Raw genomic sequence first — 20,007 nt, forward strand, 5'->3', positions numbered from 1 at the left:
GCATGGAATTGACAAAGTGTTCCAACAGTTCACAGTGCAGTCTAGTTCATGTTTGCTCTGAAATGTCTGACTGAATTTAAATGTCAGGTGAGAGCACACAGCAATCTTTTTGAAGCTTCCCAGATGTTAATAGACGTTTCTGTGTGGGTATGCCTTCGAGTCAGTGTTGACTCCTGGCGACTGCCTGGACAAGTCCCTGCAGTTATCTTGGCAAGACTTTTAGCAGTGGCTTGCCATTGTCTTCTTGCTAGGGCTGAGAGAGAGAGAGAGAGAGAGAGAGAGACTGGCCCAAGGTCACCCAGCCGGCTTTGAGTTCTTGTATTCCCTAGCCAGCATGATCAATGGTACCACATAGAGCTACCATCATTAGGATGCAAACATCCAGATGACTATTAGATGGCAGCACAAAGATATAGCAAACTCTCTTTGCTACCATCCTCTGGTCCTCTGGATTTTAGCAGCTCAGAGAGTGTAGTCTAGTCAAGAGTGGTGAGATTTGTAATTAGATTATACCTGGAAACATAAATTTAACAACGGTTGGTTTACTGTTCTTTTACCTCCCATGGGTGAAATTTAAGCAGTGTTAGGTCAGATAGAAATTAAATGCTGACATTTTGAAATGGATATCTTGTTGTTTATTCATTTAGTTGCTTCCAACTCTTCGTGACTTCATGGACCAGCCCACGCCAGAGCTTCCTGTCGGTCGTCAACACCGCCAGCTCCCCCAGGTACGGGTCCGTCACCTCTAGAATATCATCCATCCATCTTGCCCTTGGTCGGCCCCTCTTCCTTTTGCCCTCCACTCTCCCTAGCATCTGCATCTTCTCCAGGGTGTCCTGTCTTCTCATTATGTGGCCAAAGTATTTCAGTTTTGCCTTTAATATCATTCCCTCAAGTGAGCAGTCTGGCTTTATTTCCTGGAGGATGGACTGGTTGGATCTTCTGGCAGTCCAAGGCACTCTCAGAATTCTCCTCCAACACCACAGTTCAAAAGCATCGATCTTCCTTCGCTCAGCCTTCCTTATGGTCCAGCTCTCACAGTCATATGTTACTACGGGGAACACCATTGCTTTAACTATGCAGACCTTTGTTGTCAGTGTGATGTCTCTGCTCTTAACTATTTTATCGAGATTTGTCATTGCTCTTCTCCCAAGGATAAAGCATCTTCTGATTTCCTGACTGCAGTCAGAACCTGCAGTAATCTTCGCACCTAGAAATACAAAGTCTTTCACTGCTTCTACATTTTCTCCCTCTATTTGCCAGTTATCAATCAAGCTGGTTGCCATAACCTTGGGGTTTTTTTGAGGTTTAGCTGCAAGCCAGCTTTTGCACTTTCTTCTTTCACCTTCATCATAAGGCTCCTCAGTTCCTCTTCGCTTTCAGCCATCAAAGTGGTATCACCTGCATATCTGAGATTGTTAATGTTTCTTCCAGCGATTTTAACTCCAGCCTTGGATTTCTCAAGCCCAGCATGTCACATGATGTGTTCTGCGTACAAGTTGAATAGGTAGGGTGAGAGTATACAGCCCTGCCGTACTCCTTCCCCAATCTTAAACCAGTCCGTTGTTCCGTGGTCTGTTCTTACTGTTGCTATTTGGTCGTTATACAGATTCTTCAGGAGGCAGACAAGATGACTTGGTATCCCCATACCACTAAGAACTTGCCACAATTTGTTATGGTCCACACAGTCAAAGGCTTTAGAATAGTCAATAAAACAGAAATAGATGTTTTTCTGAAACTCCCTGGCTTTTTCCATTATCCAGCGGATATTGGCAATTTGGTCCCTAGTTCCTCTGCCTTTTCTAAACCCAGCTTGTGCATCTGGCAATTCTTGCTCCATGAATTTCTGAAGTCTACCTTGCAGGATCTTGAGCATTACCTTACTAGCATGTGAAATGAGTGCCACTGTTCGATAGTTTGAACAGTCTTTAGTGTTTCCCTTTTTTGGTATGGGGATATAAGTTGATTTTTTCCAATCTGATGGCCATTCTTGTGTTTTCCAAATTTGCTGGCATATAGCATGCATTACCTTGACAGCATCATCTTGCAAGCTTTTGAACAGTCCAGCTGGGATGCCGTCGTCTCCTGCTGCCTTGTTATTAGCAATGCTTCTTAAGGCCCATTCAACCTCACTCTTCAGGATGTCTGGCTCTAGCTCACTGACCACACCGTCAAAGCTATCCCCAATATTGTTATCCTTCCTATACAGATCTTCCATATATTCTTGCCACCTTTTCTTGATCTCTTCTTCTTCTGTTAGGTCCTTGCCATCTTTGTTTTTGATCATACCCATTTTGGCCTGGAATTTACCTCCAATGTTTCTAATTTTCTGGAAGAGGTCTCTTGTCCTTCCTATTCTATTGTCTTCTTCCACTTCCGCGCATCGCTTGTTTAAAAATAATTCCTTATCTCTTCTGGCTAACTTCTGGAATTTTGCATTTAATTGGGCATTATATCTCCCCTTATCACTGTTGCCTTTTGCTTTCCTTCTTTCTTGGGCTACTTCTAGTGTCTCAGCAGACAGCCATTTTGCCTTCTTGGTTTTCTCTTTCTTTGGGATGTATTTTGTTGCTGCCTCCTGAACAATGTTGCAAACTTCTGTCCAGAGTTCTTCCGGGACCCTATCTACTAAGTCCAGTCCCTTAAATTGATTCTTCACCTCCACTGCATATTCCCTAGGAATATGAGTGAGCTCATATCTAGCTGATCTGTGGATCTTCCCTAATCTCTTTAGTCTGATCCTAAATTGTGCAATAAGAAGTTTGTGATCTGAACTACAGTCAGCTCCAGGTCTTGTTTTTACCGACTGTATAGATGTCCGCCACCTTTGGCTGCAAAGGATGTAGTCAATCTGATTTCGGTGTTGTCCATCTGGTGAAGTCCATGTATAAAGCCGTCTCTTAGGTTGTTGGAAATGGATATCTAAACCTAACTAATAAATAAATGCTGAACTCAGTTGGTTCCCCCATACTCATGACTGGGGAATGGTTCTATGTAGATACTCCACCTGCTCATGTGAGGACTAAAATGTGCTGCAGGCCCTGCATACAAGCCCCATTCCCAATATTCCTGTGAACATGGTGACTTTTTAGGCTTTTGCCCATTTCACATAAAATAAGTTTAGAGATCTACTTGGGTGAAGACATTTACAAATCTCCATGTTGTCACAGTCAGAGTTCTTCTCTATCAGACTTTTCAAATGCAGGGATTTAATTGTCTTCAGTTGAACATGGTTGCAACCCCCTTCAGGTCCTTGCTTACTAAGTAAAGAGGAATTGGGCATGATGTCTGGAGAGCATGCTTTGGGGAGAATGCCAACCTCTGCATAGAGCTAGTTCTGTTTTTTCATGTAAAGCAGGAGAGACTAGAGCAATCATCCTTTCTCTGCACATCTTATTAGAAATACAAAGGCTGTGGATTGCCAGGTTAAAATCTGGTTGTCTTGTTTGTGGTCCAGTGTCACACAGACAACATTTTAACCTGGCAATCTCAGTCTGTAGGGCTAAGGCAGGGTTCCATGCATTATGTAATATAGATAGTTGGTTTAATTTAGTAAACTATGGTTACAGAACTGAGAGATGGTTTGGTGTACTGGTTCAGGCACCAGGCTAGAAACTGGGAGTTCTAGTCCTGCCTTAGGCACAAAGCTAGCTGGGTGACCTTGGGCCAGTCCCTCTCTATCTTTGTCTCAGTCCTGGGAAGGAGGCAATGACAAACCACTTCTGAAAATCTTGCTAAGATTTTCCTGCAGGGACTTGTCCAGGCAGTCACCAGGACTCAACACTGACTCGAAGGCACCCAAAGAGAAAAACAGGTTACAGAAAAGAAATAAAATTAGTGATGAAAACAATATTTTTCTCCCCTGGGCACTTAGCATTTAGATGTACCAAGGATTAAAACTGGCTGTGTTTGCACACAAAACATGTATTCTTCTGCTGAATCCCAACCCCCCAGTGGTGTTTGCTAATGCAGGATAACCAATAATTTCCCTTTTCACTGTTAATGCACTTTATTTATTTTATATGCCTCAGAAAAAGGTTTTCTGAGCATTGTACAGGATAATTTAAAGTATACTAAATATATAAAATGAACATGCCAGCACAGCAAAAATTAATATGAAATACAAAAATCAAAGCAACAATCAAATAGAAAAACTAAAACCATACTACTGGGAGTAAATGATTGTATTTTAAATACTAAAACCAGTAAAGCCAGGCACCTAAAAACAAGTCCCAACCCTCCATCAACTACTGTAGTGGATGCCAGGTGATCTTTTCTTGGGAGAACATTTCAAGGCTGGGAAGATGCCACCAAAAAAGCCCTCTGTCTTATTCCATCCTCTGTGTACACTTGAAGAAGGGGTTTTGTAGATGACCACAAAGCTTAGGAAGGTTTCCTTTTCTATCCCAAGTAACATATCTAGAATACAGTTTGGAAACAGACATTTATTCACTTATTTTTAAAAATTGTATGGCCGCCCATCTTAGAGCATAACTTTGGGCCTCTCACAACAATAATAAAACTACAAACCATAAAAACAGAAACTAAAGCCAGGGGTGGGGGGGCAACAGTCATCTCCCTGGATGCCTCAACAACCCTCCATAGGCTCCCATCCCTCCACCCCAGCGCTGGGGTAAAGAGCCAGGTCTTGATGGCCTTCTGGAAGGCTAAAAAAGTAGGGGCCTGCCAGATTGCCAGGGGGATAATCGCCAGGTTCATAAAAATGAATGATCATTTCTCTTCTGCTATTTTTCTCCTTAAGAAGCAAAAGTGAGGATGGAGCAGGGAGGGATGCAGTCAGAAAGCAGAGAGCATCCAAGTCAGAGTCTTATTACATACAGAAGTACACAAATGATCCTCCAAGAATTGCAAGAACAGTGGTAGAATCATTTATGTAACTCACACATTTCTTTCTTTACCTTTCATTCTATCACTTACTCCTGCTGCAGCTGAGGTTCTTAAAATATATCAGGACGTCTTTATAAATCTTTCATAGGCTACAAATATAGTCAAGAAGGAAAAACTGAGGAATCTCATTTGGTGAGTTCCTCAGTGTGTGTGCATTCGTTGGGGGAGGGGGGGAATCTCCCTTGACAATCGGTGTGTACTTTTCACTTTTGCTAGAGATGTTCTGTCATTCTTTCTTTTCTTCCATCCTAAGCACTTAATTACAAAGCATGTCACTGTAAAGTAGAAATGAAATAATATTGTTTTGTTGAAGAGACATATTGTTAAAAATACAAGATGTGTTTTATCAGATATGAAGAATGAGGTCATGATTTAGTAAGTAATTGGTAGTCCTCATTTTCCTTTGTTTAACAATGTACTTCTGAAGGAAGAATGGAGCCCTATCAACAACTCAAATGATAAATAGTGATAATGACATGCTTAAGAGTTTGTCAAGTATCTACCACTCAGAATTAAAATTAGCTTGTTGTAAAAAAAAAAAACCTCTTCCTGATACTCAGTTGTAATATTTGTCTCAAAACGGGTATAAATCTACACTGTATGGTAGACTGTATGGTAGATTGTATGGTGATGTGTCATCTCCTCACCATACAAGGTGACATTTCAGAGATGACCAGGAAAGGACTTGAACCCATTTAGAACACTCAACATTTCAGTGAATTTTTTCTGAGTGCATAAATTTCTACACAAAATAATCTAACGAATTCAGATATAATAATTTCATATACTTCTTTTCAGACATCTATGAATCTACTTTATGCCAATGAATGGTAAACACTTAGCAATATTATTACAGACAACTGAATGGGTTACCATTCTAAGAGGAGAGCATAAATGATGAAAGTGCTGTGCTTGGTATCAGAAGATGGAATTTGTTAACATCACTGAAAGCTAAACACAGGAGAGCAAAGGCTGGTAATTTATAATTTCAATTTTGAAGGCAACCCAGATGGTTAAGAGTACCTGAACTGTTGTTACCTGAAGGCCAAGTTCCATCAGTGGATTGGGGAAGCTTCTAGATGCTTCATGTCTAGAGTCCTGGGAACTGCTTATTACAATTCCTATGCCACTGAGCATCTCTTAGACCAATGTGTGTACATGTGCACAAGGCAATGGAAAACAGTCAAGGTCAATGGGTACTTACCGATGTGCCTATAGATGATGTGCTCACCAGGCTCTTGACTTTTTTAAGATACTTTTACTTAAAAAAAATAATGAGATATTGAACTGCTGCTAAACTATACATCTTTAGTATCATATTTATTTTCAAAATGGTTCAAAGCTACATATATATTCCATAGGCACTCCTAGAAAATAGACATTTAGATTAGCTGCAGTCCTGTGTCTAGAATGCACCCATTTGCCAGGAAAAAAAGGGAAGTTGGTTAAGCAGTGACTAACTGGAGGGATTAAAGAATGTGGAGAAGGCACCTCACTACTTAGCCTTCCTGTAAATGGGTTTGTTGTGACTGGCCATGCAGGTGAATGGGCCAGTCATCACATCCTTACCAATAACAACCATTCTCTAGCAATGCCCACTACATGCTCTCAAATTTCCAAATGTGCACACTGGTCCAAAAAGGTTGCTACTTCCATGCTGGGAGATACTTAGAATTGTAGTGAAGCGAAATATCCCAGGAACAGTAGCATTCTACTTACCTCTCAGAATGAGTGAGTTCTAGTAGTCAGGACATCAGAAAGAATTAGGGAGATGCCTTTTCAAATCACCACTCAGCTAAAAAACTCACAGACTATTCTTGGATCACTCATTGTCCTTTGGAGACTATGGAGTGGTGTTGAGTTATACATGCAACCTCATAAAGCTGGGATAAAGATATGATGGAAATCATCTCAGGAATGCTTATGATCACTGTATAAACTATGACAGGAATAATTAATCTAATACTACAGAGAGTAAACATGATTTGTGGTTAAAAGGCAAAATTTTGTGACAGCACATTCTCTCTTGGATCTTATGCTACTGTATTCCGCTATGGCCAAAACGAAGGGAAACTTTAGAAACCCGCAGAAAGGAATCATCCTACACAGCAGGATCTGTGTGGCGTTCAGAATCTGCAGGCACAAGATTGTATCCTAACAAATGGGCTGTTCTCAGCTATTAAAGTAAATGGTAAGTTTCATATTAATTTCCATGGAACAATATTCCAGCATTAACCCAGCACACCCTCTGAGAAATGAACCTGAAGAATCTTTGGGAAATCCATCACCAGCACTAAAATATTTGGGAAAAACTCCTTTTGGGGAATCAATGCTTGTCATTGGTGGTTCTATCTTCTGGGCTGCATGACGCATGTGCTAACAATCTGCTAAGGACAGCGCATTGTTTTTGCATATACAAGAGTTGGAGATGATACCTTTTCCAGCTGTTGGATTCCCTCTTCCACACAGCATACCGAGGCCAGTGTCCGGAGTACTTGAGGACACAGGCACTTGAAGCAATCTTGACGGCAGATCTGAAGCAAGGCAACAATACCTCCTTCCTATAAGAAAAAAAAAACCCAGTAAATAAGTTGAAGTAAATTAATCTATATATTATTGCACAGTAAAACTTATATCAGGACTAAAAGCTAAGGAAAAAAAATCCTTCCCAACAATATAAATAGGTCAATAGTAGAAACCATGTTCTAGAATAAGGTTCCAGTACAGTGCCTGTGTGGTCCAACATCTGTATCGCCATGCCCCAACAGGCTACCCGATCGCCTTTTTTCAAAAAGTTCTTTTAATTAAAAATAAATGGGATCTAGCATTCTGCAAAACAAAGAAACATCCTCAAACATAATCTTTATTTCCAGGAATGTTTCTGGGCTCCAGGTAAACCTCAGAGGCATTTTTAGAAAATAAAATGGTCGTTGGCTGTGACTCAAGACTTTGTGCCTCCAGTTCAGAAAAAAAAAATGTAATAGAAACTAAGAGACTATAAGAAGTGGTGGAGGATAATAATTTCACTAATTTGCCTTCTGCTAAATAAGTCTTTTGTGATTGGTTATGCCCAGCAGAGTAGCCATAAAATGGTCTCAAAATTCCAAATGTGTGCATTAATCCAAAAATATAGATCAGGGTTTCTCAACCTTGGCAATTTTAAGATGTGTGGACTTCAACTCCCAGAATTCCCCAGGAAACCAGACAGAAACCAGACAGCCTTTTATCACAGATGTTTTAATTTGAATTTCTGCCCTGAGTAGGGGGATTGATGCAGTGTTTTAAATGCCTGCTTCCAACTCTATGATTCTATTATTGTCCTTTTAGTAATTTCTGGTAAACACCTATCACCACCACAGGAAGTAAGCCATGTTGAAAGCTAGCCATGCAAGCAAACTACTTAATGTTGCGCAGGCCAACCCTTTAATTAGCGACTGCCTGCACAGACCCAGTTCCCAATTTACCCAACAATTAGGTTCTCATCTGTTAAACATATGGGAGAGTCTCAGTCATAAAGCTTGCATCCTGGTACACTGGAAACACTGTGGTTTATAGCAGTATAAAATTAACCAACTTCTAGTAGCCTGAATGCCTCTAAATGGATCCTAAAACAGAATACTTCCCAGAGAACGTTATTTTATAAGTCCTCTAGAAAAAGCAAAGAAACCCAAATGGACTCTAAGATGATTTTAATAAGACATGCAGATCTCTTCCTTGCGCAATTAAACTTTTTGTAGGTAAATTATAAGAGGAGGAAACCAAACTCGCCTTTGCTATACAATCTTAGTCTACTTTAAGGACCTGTTTAATGGTCATGCTCTAATATACTTAATTCCTCCCAAGGATATTCCTCACTTCTCCAAATAATGACTCATTTTATTTCCCTAAATATCCTTAAAGAAAAGCTTCATTTTTCCTAGAACTGGAATGAGTAGCCATAGAGTAGCTCATCTTCCCCAATTTCCCCAGAGCAAAGTTAAGACTGAAGGAGTCATCAATGGTCAGTTTGTTGGGTCCTGGCCCAGCTTATTATTTCTTAGTGCATTCCCTGGCATCCTAAGTCCAGAAAGATTGTTGATTTCTTTCCTAAAGGGTGGTGGATATCCTGTAACAATGGCTTTATCTAGAATAAATTTGAAAAGGAAAGCTTCATGAGCTGCCAATGTCACCTCTAGAACTAGATATGCTTGAATCAGTCCCTGATTCTGACTCGGCTGTACAGCCCATGGCTAACAGAAGCTGGTTTCATTCCTCTGTGTACGTGTGTCTGTGTATGCACGTGCCTGGTTTCGAGACAGTTTTCGACTCCTGGTGACTGCCTGGACAAGTCCCTGCAGTTTTCTTGGCAAGGTTTTTCAAAAGTGGTTTGCCATTGCCTTCTTCTTCCTCGGGTTGAGACAGAGGGACTGACCCAAGGTCACCCAGCTGGCTTTGTGCCTAAGCAGGACTAGAACTCATGGTCTCCCGGTTTCTAGCCTGGTGCCTTAACCACAAAACCAGCCTGGCTCTCTTAATTCCACCAATAAAATCTATGTGCCTCCTTGTCAAATGTCAGTCAAAAATTCAACATGCAGTTTACCTGAGCTGAGATTACTTCACTACATTATTGCAACCTACAGTATTTGGGGAATGATGTTTTGCTTTCACAGGCCATGTGTGGTTGGCCTCTTTTCAATTATAGGCCCTTCTCTATGCACAGAGAAGGAATGATTCAACACTACCCACAATGGAGGAATGGTTAGTGAAGCTGACAGATTTTGCTGAATTCGATCAATTGACTCCTTTGATTAGAGATAAGACCTCATCTATATTTGTTGGTGACTGGAGGCCCCTTATGGGCTTTTTGCATAGAAATGAAAAAAAAATGAACTTGTGATTTATGGTTTTAATGATTAGACAGGATAACTTATAAAAAGAAGAATATGATGTAACTTCAGAGAGGGAGGTTAAAATATATTTGTACTTATCATTGCTGTGAAGAATATCAAAAGCTACTTCTATCTTTTTCCTTTCTTTTCTATTTTTCCTTAACTTTTTCTTTTTCTTGCACTTTTTTCTTTTATTTATATCTTTTTCCTTTTTCTTCCTTAGCAATTGTTAAGGAACAATGGTTAATAATTCTTACCAATTCTTCCTTAACAATTGTTAAGTCTGGGGTGTTGTGTGGCAGGTGCTTGTCTGTTTGAATTCTAAAGTCCCAGAGCAATTTAGTTTTTTTCATTTTTCTATTATTTTGTCTATTTTGTGGTCCCACCAGTTCTTTCTTGCAGGCACGTGATTTTCTTGCATACGTTCCAATACACCATTATTGCTACTTTGTCATGCCATTGTTTGTAATCAGTCTGGGTGATCTTCTTGCAGCACCTAACTTGGTGGTCCACTGTTTTTTCAGATTATTATTTTCCAGACCAGCTTATAACACTGATGTTCCCAGATAGTCTCTCATTCAAATACTAATCAGACCCAATCCATTCTAACCTCCAAGCCAAATCTCTGGCAATATATAATTGTGGAGGTTCAATACAAGAACTGGCTAGTGCAGAAATAAACTTAAATCTGCTTAGCCCTACAGAAAGTTTATTACTGACTAGGTGGGAATTATTTGCAGATAAATGTAATTAGGATCTTGACCTGAATGGTTTTCAATTTTGTGGAATAATCCTTTTTCATTTGCAGCATATGGCTATTAGGCAATTCAGAAAGCTTTACTGGCATGGATACAACCAAAAAATGTGAATGAAATTCTATTGATTTCTGGAATTAATACTACATGCAAAGACTGTATCTTCAAATCACTTACTCTTGAAATCACTGCAGTTGGGCACTGATATGCAATGACAAGAGAACAAGGACTGCTATGAACATCGTTACATACAAAAATAGCTTGATGGTTCATTTTAGGCCAATTTTAATCTTGAAAAAATGGAAACAATAGATTATTTATTTAGAGTCTTCAGTCAGTCATGATTCCTGATGACTATGTAGACAAATTCAGAGATTTTTCAGAAGTAATTTGCCATTACCTTCTTCCTACAGAGTGACTGGCCCCCAGCTGGCTTTGTGCCTAAGGACTTAGTCTCCTTAGTAGCCTGGGGCCTTTAACCACTACACCAAGACTCTATTATTTATTTATTAGGATAATTTATATCTTGCCCTTTCAGGATAAAAATCTTCCCAAAGGAGTAGTAAAACAATGAGTGCTGATGAATCCACTTGCCAAGAAAGACATTACTTTTAATAACTTCATATTCTGGGAGAAAACACATATCTGAGTGACCAGCTCATCACCACTGAAAAGTGAGAGAACCATACCACATGGGCACTGCAAACCATGTTCTAGGCCATAGCAGAACTGTGCCTTCTTTCTTCTGAACTGCCTCCAAGAACAAGCATGAAGATTTCAAGCAAACTTCTGTTCGACAAACAAAGAGGCTGCAACAACTATCTTTGCAATAACTTTAAAAGAGCCAGTCCATTATGCTAGAGGCCCTTTCAGAAATATTATGTACGCACAAGTTCATAACTTTAATTTTCCTCAGCCATGCTAAACACAGATAAACACTGCATTTAAGGGTAGGAAGTAAGGATTAACATACTAGTTTTGCCCCTCTTCATCATCACCCTTATTGTTCTCTACATGTAGAAGGTAGCCATGTGTATTGGGGAGACTATCTATCCCAGGGTTTCTCAACCAGGGTTCTGTGGCACCCTAGGGTTCTGCAAGAGGTCACTAGGGGTTCCTGAAAGATCACAATTTATTTAAAAAAAAATATTTCAAATTTGGGCAACTTCACATTAAAGAGATAAGTTTCATTCTTTATCTTTACTCTACAAACATTTACATCTTTACTCTACAAACATTTACTCTACATAATAATGTGGGAAGGTTGGTATAAACCTCTAAAGGATTATCATCCCTGCTATTTTGATTCCATTCTGCAAAAAAAATTAAGCAGCTGCAGGTGTTTTAATACTTCCCCATTATAGCCTAAGGACACTTTTTTTCAAATAATCTCTTTGAATCTCAAAGTGGCTCAAGTAAAATTCAATCTGAGTTTGCAACCCTGACTTACACTCTTCTGAGTCTCATATTTCCAGTACTGTACAAATCAAATCACAGGTCTAACATCCAAGGTCTTGAGGGCTGGGAATCATAGACCTCAAGTAAGTTGTTGGCAATTACCAAGGCAACTTATGAAGACAGTATTATGTGGACATACAGTTCAAAGATGAGAAGGAGCTGAACCTTCTCATAAACCTAAGCCAAAATTTATTGGGGAAAATAAATTGCTTAATATTTTTAAGACTTCTTGCACTCAGGTATTAAATAGTCTTGCTGCCACAGGCTGGAAAAGCAGGAGTAATAAAGAGGACTTCTAAATATCAGAAGACACTAGACTAAGAAGGATTTTATTGGTGATCCATTCAGTTTCCTTTATTAAAACACCATTGATTTTCAGACAGTTGCCTGTATAATAGACAAATAAATCTATCTGTGCCTCTCTGTGAGAGAAAGTAAGTTAATTTCATTTATTTAAAATCTGTATTCTGTCAGTCAAGTTTGAGGCTTAAGGCAGGGAAGATACCTTAGATATACAGGCATTCATAAGGCCAGCTTTTACTTCTTTTAGACATCAATGATTTTTTTGGAAAAAAATTCTTGGTGATATAAATCATATCCTAAATTTTAAAAAATCACTGCGGTCATTACAGACTTGTTTTGCTCTTACCTGTGATAAAAGCTAAATAAATTTAACAAAGAATTTAGAAAGTTCAAGAATCCATCCTTAAGTTGTATCATTTGTGATCTCAAAGCTTTTCCCCATTTTGTTATATTACATTAGTTCTTTAAAATGGCCTAATATGTAAGGAATTAGTAAGTGCTATAATGCAGTACAAGAGCTAAGGAACAAAACATCAGTGACTTTGAGCAGGTCTTTGAGTCACCAGCTTTAAATTATCTTCCCTCTTTGGGGAACTAACTTTTTTCTCCAGTTCAGCTTTTCCATTAGAAGTTCTCTCATTCTAGGCTGTTTTTTATTGAACTAACACTTCTACATGCCTGATCCAAATCAGAAGTGGTAAGGCTACCATAATAAACCAAGAGAGAAATCCCAGGTGTGGGATTACAATTTCTTTGACTGAAATAGCCTGAGCTGGAAGTATCAAAGCTCACCTCAGACAGGAATTATTCTTTCAGCACCAAATACTTTCCTCCAACCTATAAAGGAATAATAGCAATAGCCTAAATTATGTAGTTGAGAGCCAATTTGGTGCAGTAGTTAAAGGCACCAGGCTAGAAACCAGGAAACCATGAATTCTAATTCTTGCCTTAGGCACAAAGCCAACTGGGTGACTTTGGGCCAGTCACTCTTTCTCAGACCCAGGTAGAGGAAAATGGCAAGGCACTTCTGAAACTTTTGCAAGCAAACTGCATGGACAAGTCCACACAGTTGCCAGGACTCAAGACTGAGTTGAAGGCATACACACGCATACAAAAGTAGTTATTGTGAGAATTATGGGAAAATATTGCTAAAACCTGAAATGCTAAATAGACTCTTTCTTGCATTACAGTTGTCAGTACTGTTAAATCTATTAGCCACTAACAGTTGGTTCTGCCAGTGAGGGAACATCTAGTAAAATTAGAGCTATATTTGTGTACAATATCCTTCCTTTTCTCAGGTACAAAAATGCCCTACAAAGATGAATGAGGGCATTTTTGGCCTATATTCAAATCATTACTGATGAAAAATGAAGAGATGAGGAATATGCATTCAGAGATGAAATAGTTCAGTTTAAAGCGGCAGTAGGTAACTCTTATGTTTTAAGAACAGGAGCCTACGATGCAGATTGTTTTCTCTGGAAAGAAAAAAACTACATTATAAGAGAGACAAAACATTACAAATGGAGACCACAATCATCTGGAGCTCAACAAATAGTTGTTCTAGAATCATTCCAAGTGTAACTTGCCTTTGCAATGATGTGACACAAATGAGATCCTTCTTGGGTAAGGCTGAATAAATTGCTTACAGCTGATTCTACAGAGTACAGAGTATCTGACGAATCTATTTCCTTCACCAAGTTCTGTGTAACAAACCAAAAACATAGACAAAAAGAAATTATGTAAGACTTTGCTCTTAGGGTTATTTATAGAGTAAATCTGCCTTACTTTCAAGCTGGAAAGAGAAATACTGCTTATCTTCAAGTACTATGTACAGAGTATTAACTTTGATAAAGAAGCAATATTATTAGGACACAAGTAGCTGGAAAGGCATAGAATATATTCCAGACTTCAGAATATTTGGGTAATGATAAAGGTATGATTAAATATTCTTTCCTCTCCTTAGTTACGTAGAGGTCCCAGATCCATTGCAGATGTCTACTGAAGTGGGTCTTTACTCTGTCTTTCCTCCTCCCCCGCCCCGGCCCCCAATCTTCCAAGGCTACTCACTAGTGGTGTTCTTAGTCATCATTAGCTTAGCTTCTCTGGACACAACTGACTGGTGCTCTTATCCCTTAAGCAGAGCTGTTCTTTGCTGCTCTAGCCCCAGGCTGTGAATACCACTGGAAAAACTACTGGCTACTTTGGGGGTGGGAGAAGAGATGGAAAGACTCTCCCTTTTCTATGTTGTACCCCGTCTTCTCCCAGAGGCAACCCTTATTGGAAAATACCACTGAGCTTCTTGATCCTCTATGGTTCCCCTTCAATGCTGTCTCTGATTCCCAAGACCATCTCCCCAGTCCAGTGTCTAGGATACCTAAAAGGGCAATCTGGGATGAAAATACCTCTTGCCCCACAACCTTCTAACTACTTTGGATTTCTTACTTCTTTCTCCTTTTGTTTCTTTCTTGCCTTCTTCTTACAGCCTTTTCCATTCTTCCTTCCCCCACCCCTCACTTTTTTGGGGGGGCCTGCCATTACCACCATGCCACTTTGAGTCTCAGGTGTCAACAACTCCCCCTTGGTAATCAGGTCCCTCCCCTATCTATCTACCTGCAGAATGTGTAACACCTGAAGCAGATAGCTTTGTTGACCCAACCAGACTCCAACAAAGTAAGAAAAAACAACCTGAAAGAAGGTAGGAGCAAACCACTTTGGAATTGTTCAGTACTGTTGCCAAGAAAATAGCATGGCTGTATTCATATTGTCACTAGGAGTCAACTTGGATGCAAGGGATATTTTACTTTTATGTGACAGTTTAAGTGAGACGTTTTCTGTACTCCTATAGTTACTTTAACATTTGACTTACAGAACAAACAATATCTTTACTGACTCTGTATGGTACATTCATGTTAGGAAGGCAAGCATGGCATGACTGAGATTAATGCACCAGAATATTTAGACTGCCCAGGGTGGCAACAATCACACTATATTCCCAGTCTTAGTATTCTCCTAGTATTAAGGACATTAATGATAAGCTCTAGAGACTACAGAACGCTTCAGGATATCTTAAGAGGTATAAACAGATATAAATAGAAGCACTGACAAAATATATTTTTTTAACTACTGAAAAGAAAAACATACTAACCTTTATTTCATGTGTCAGAGCTAGTTCTATCAATTGGCCAAAATACTGTGCCACCGTGGTTAGTGCATCATTAATACAAGACTTCATTGACTTTAATATTTGTTCATCTTCAATCTGTATGCACCTGAAAGGAAATGTTAAAAAAAGGATGTCAAAGATTCAGCCCAGTGGTACCGTAATTTATAAACTAAGACATATTTGAGAAGTTACACCAAATAGCAGCTCTATAACATAAATATAAAGCTAAATTAAACTTCATAAATTGGTATGATTACCACAGTTTGTGAACCACTGATGTATAGTTATGTGGCCCAGGGATTTCTCATTCTTTTCTATTAAGAAAACTGTTCCACAAAATACATATTGAATCCCTACTGCACAAGTTCAACGTTCCCCTCTATTGCGAAGGGAAGACTTATGCTAAGATTTGATAGAGTTCAGGCATCCTCTGCGAGTGGAAGAGGCCTGTTGGTTTCAAATTCATTATAATATCATAGCTCTTCAACCCATTAAGGACATCAGCAATTTTTAAGATAGGTTTGCTAAGGTTAAAAGGCAAGAATCAATGATGTTTAGTATCACCTTTCAGTAACTGTTGTAAGCTCTGAGCATTTGTCCACCAGCATTTTTTCATACTGCAGAAGATATGAATAGAAATGTGTTGCATTAACTCATTTGAAACAGAATCAAAGTATGAGCTTTATTTTCAGATACGTGTAATTAACTCATTCCCAGTTCAGCAGAGCTACATGGGTAAGCAATATGTAAGTCTTAAGAAATATGGCTGGAGGTGGGGTGGGCTTAGGGTGGATTATCAGCCTTTTATGCTAGTGGGGGTGTTGGATATTAAAGGTTCTGAAAAAACAAAAATGCCTTTCAGGTTAACTCTACATGGAAGGATGGGGAGTTCTATTTTTTTCCGCTCTCTTTTAATGTCAAATACATAATGAAGAATGAGCTATGTCAGCTCCAAAGGTAGTATGTCTCTCATCCTCCCACACCCAATCCTGTTCTAGGATATTGGGGGGGGGGGCGGTTAACTTGTTTGTGATCTCTAAAATCAAAGTTCCAAAATCGAGAAGCATCAGTTGCATCTAGAAATTGTATCTACATGGAGTTGGGAGGGGAAATTGTCTCTTTCTTCCTTCCTTCCTTCCCTCCTTCCTTCTTCTTTTTTTGCAGGTGGTTAGAGAAGATTTAGCTGATTGCTAAATTCATGTAATATCCTTTCTTCTAAAAAGCACTCAGAGCAATTAATCAAAATAAACAAAAGCAAGATTCCATTAAAACCAATAGCAGAATAACACATTTTATACACTGTATAGTTTGCCTTCAGAGTAAAAGCAAAAAGGGGTTGTAGCATGAAGAGGAGGGGCACAGACCCAATAGGAGGGGATATAGTTTGCATATAGAAGGTCCCAGGTTTATTTCTTAGCATCTCCAGTTGAATGGTTCAAGCAACAGGTTATGGTAAAGGCCTTTGAGCCGATATCCTGATGAGCTGCTGCCAATCAAATCAGGCAAACTGAGCTAGCTTAATTTTTTTCTGATTTGATTTGATTTGATTTGATTTGATTTGATTTGATTTCTAAGGCCTCCCACTCACCAAGTGGCTCTGGGTGGTTTACATGAAAACTAGGAACTTCAGGATAAGGAAAAACGTCACAGCAATAAAAGTACCATGCCAGAAGCAGACAGACTGCAATTATGATTATGATTATTATAGTTCACACAACCTGACATGGTAAAAATCTGCTTCAGAAGCTTCCTATCAAAATAATGATGCTGATATTATTATTAGTTGTTCATACACACACACACAAACATAAACACAAACACAAACACATCCTCTCCAGTTCCATGGAGTCCTAGATTTCTTTGTTTTAAAAGTAGTTTTTATATGTATTTCAACTGTACTTGTTTCATAATACTCCTAGTTTCCCCATTCATTGTACCTGATGCATTTCTTCCCAAGAATTCCTTGTGACTATATTATATTCACTGATCATTGATCGGACATGGCAATTGACTCGTACTGTCATGCTGTGAACTCTCTGCCATCTATTCTTCTCCAGTTTTTGAACAATCCTGGTCAGCTCAGTGCTTATAATCCAAGCTCTTTTCAGCAACAACTGCAAGTTGTCACAGGTACCATGTTGTGATGAAACGGGAAATTCACCATGTACATCTTCTTCTAGGCTGATTGGTTTAGACTGAAGAATGCACATGCATTCACAATCAGTCATGAGCTTCAGGTCTTCCATCCAACGCTGGACTGAGTCCATCTGAATTAAATGCATACTAAAAGGAAAAAAAGAAAAGAAAAACTCTACATGTTAACTCATTGTTATATATACTTGCTTCTGTTCAGCAACTCTAATGAGGATACAGGACTCTGATGCAGAGCAACTCCATTTGGGGCACAGAATTCTATAAGGAATCTTCTCAATTCATTTCAGAGATAGGACACATGGTGAGTGATGCTCACAGGTTCATTCCAGATCATTTGGTCACCAAAAGCTCCATATGTAATAGAAGTTCAGTGGAACTTTGGATCCATGCATATGAAAATCACCTCAAGACCTTTTGTACGTGCTTTCATAAATATTGATGGAATAGATCGTACCAAATATCCATCTAACTGATCATCATTTCCATCAGTAGGTAACCAGATGTCTTAGCTGACGCACAAATAGGGCATGAAGGAAGAACCATGTCATGTTGCTCTTTCCCTCAAATACAGTACACCACAAATATTATTTGCTAAGATGGCTAATAGCTATTGATAGACCAAAGAATATCCTATGAAGATGTGGTGGATTTTGGTGATGCCGCTGGTTCTCAGGAAGGAGGGAGCACATTCCAAGGAGGTGGAAGAGATAAGTGGAGGCACAGACCGGAAGCAATGGTGGGAAAATGAAGAGGTTCAGGATAGCCCTGCCCTAGAGCTTTCCCAGGTTATTTCCCCTTAGGCTTCATTACTGACTAGAATAAGAAACATTGCAAATTCAGCTGTTGTTTGGCCTCAGCTCAAGAGTTATCTGACCCCACTGAAATCTAGGTGATTTGATTATTGTCATATATGGAACTGACAAGACAGTTAACACAACTCTAAGTTGCTGTGCATTAAAGATGCATGTGTTCTCCACGGCTATACCTCTGGTATCTGGAGTTTACCAAGACATCAAGAATTTTGAATTGTTCAGGCATGGGGGCTAGCTAAAAGAATTATTATACACTACTAAAAAGATAAATCTAAGACTGATTTGCAGCAATAGGTTGTTGATATGTGCTGTTGTCAATAGTTGAATTAGATTTTCTGTCAGGCCCAGCCCAAGAACAATGACGAGTCAGTGCATTCAAAACTCCAGTTCTTTATTTGCTCTCACTGTACAGACAGAATCTTGCCAGACTAAAGCTACTCTAACTGACCTAAGGGGAAATGACCTGGGAGGCTCTAGGGCAGGGATATCCTGAACCTCTTTGTTCTCCCACCATTGCTCTCCGGACTGTGAATCCTCTTATCTTCTTGGGATGTGCTCCCTCCTTCCTGAGAACGAGCAGCACCACTGAAATCCACATTTTCTTAGCCAAAGGGGCCAAGAGGAAGACTTTCAAGCAATGGTCAATTTTTTTGGAATTGTTTATAAAATATTTTCCAGGCCCTCCTTTTTCTTTTTTTCTTTTTTCTTTCTTTTTTATCACAATCATTAATGTTGAAGATATATTATTTTATAAATATTATTGCATATATGACAGTACGTTTTTTCTTCTGTTGATAAGTTTATCACATTTTAAAAAATAAAACCACTTTGTCTCTAGATTACATAGGCACTATCTCTACTTGTTGAGGATATTTTCATAATACCATCATGATCTGTATAAAGTACTTATTTATCTTGAAATCAGCACCATTCATTTTCACTGAATCTGCTATAAGTTTTAAGGCGGGTTGAAGATTAGAGTATTCACTAACTCCATGGCTTTAATACTAAAAAAAACTGTTGTTTATATTCAATTTTACATTCAGTTCAATGTCCCATTAAGTTCAATGAATTTTATTCCCAGGCAAGTGAATAAAAGACTGCAGTCTTAACTGTCTTTTGTAGGGCACGTGTTCTAATTCCTTGATTATTGTGGTGTCCCTCTTATGTTCTCCTGTTCTAATAAAATCCACAGATGGGAGACCAGAACTACACAGATATTCTCCACATGAGTGAATTACTCACTTTTTTTTTTTAAGTTTTGTACCCTAAGATAGACTTCCTACAGCAAAGAGAAGCGATCTGTCTTGGTGCATGTCATTATTTTTGGGATTAATTTTCAAAAATCTTTTTAAGCTTTGGCTTGTTTTCCTATTTAGATATTGATGAGGATTGAGAATAAACAATTGCCTCCCTGTTATTATTTTTGTATTAAATTTGAAGGATTTAATATTTTCCTACACACTGAATCTGCTGTTTTGAATCTTCAGTTTTCTGTTCACTTTCCCTGGAACTGCTTGTTAGCATACTTTCCCTTATGTCACCAACTTTCAGAGATTCTCCATTAACTCATTAACTCCTACTCT

At 38.9% G+C, this 20,007-nt stretch overlaps 1 protein-coding gene across 1 annotated transcript in view; it reads right to left on the minus strand.

Moving 5' to 3' along the window:
- Positions 1–20,007, minus strand: part of INSC (INSC spindle orientation adaptor protein) — a 98,645-nt gene that overhangs the window by 44,467 nt on the left and 34,171 nt on the right. The window contains exons 2-6 of the mRNA XM_063293022.1: positions 17,393–17,738; positions 16,020–16,072; positions 15,438–15,561; positions 13,879–13,992; positions 7,344–7,469 (exon numbers count right to left, since the gene is read on the minus strand). Of these exons, the coding sequence (XP_063149092.1) occupies positions 7,344–7,469; positions 13,879–13,992; positions 15,438–15,561; positions 16,020–16,072; positions 17,393–17,738 (763 nt within the window). The remainder of the gene's footprint in view (positions 1–7,343; positions 7,470–13,878; positions 13,993–15,437; positions 15,562–16,019; positions 16,073–17,392; positions 17,739–20,007) is intronic.

This window comes from Candoia aspera, chromosome 1 (assembly GCF_035149785.1).
Source record: "Candoia aspera isolate rCanAsp1 chromosome 1, rCanAsp1.hap2, whole genome shotgun sequence".
NCBI lineage: Eukaryota > Metazoa > Chordata > Lepidosauria > Squamata > Boidae > Candoia > Candoia aspera.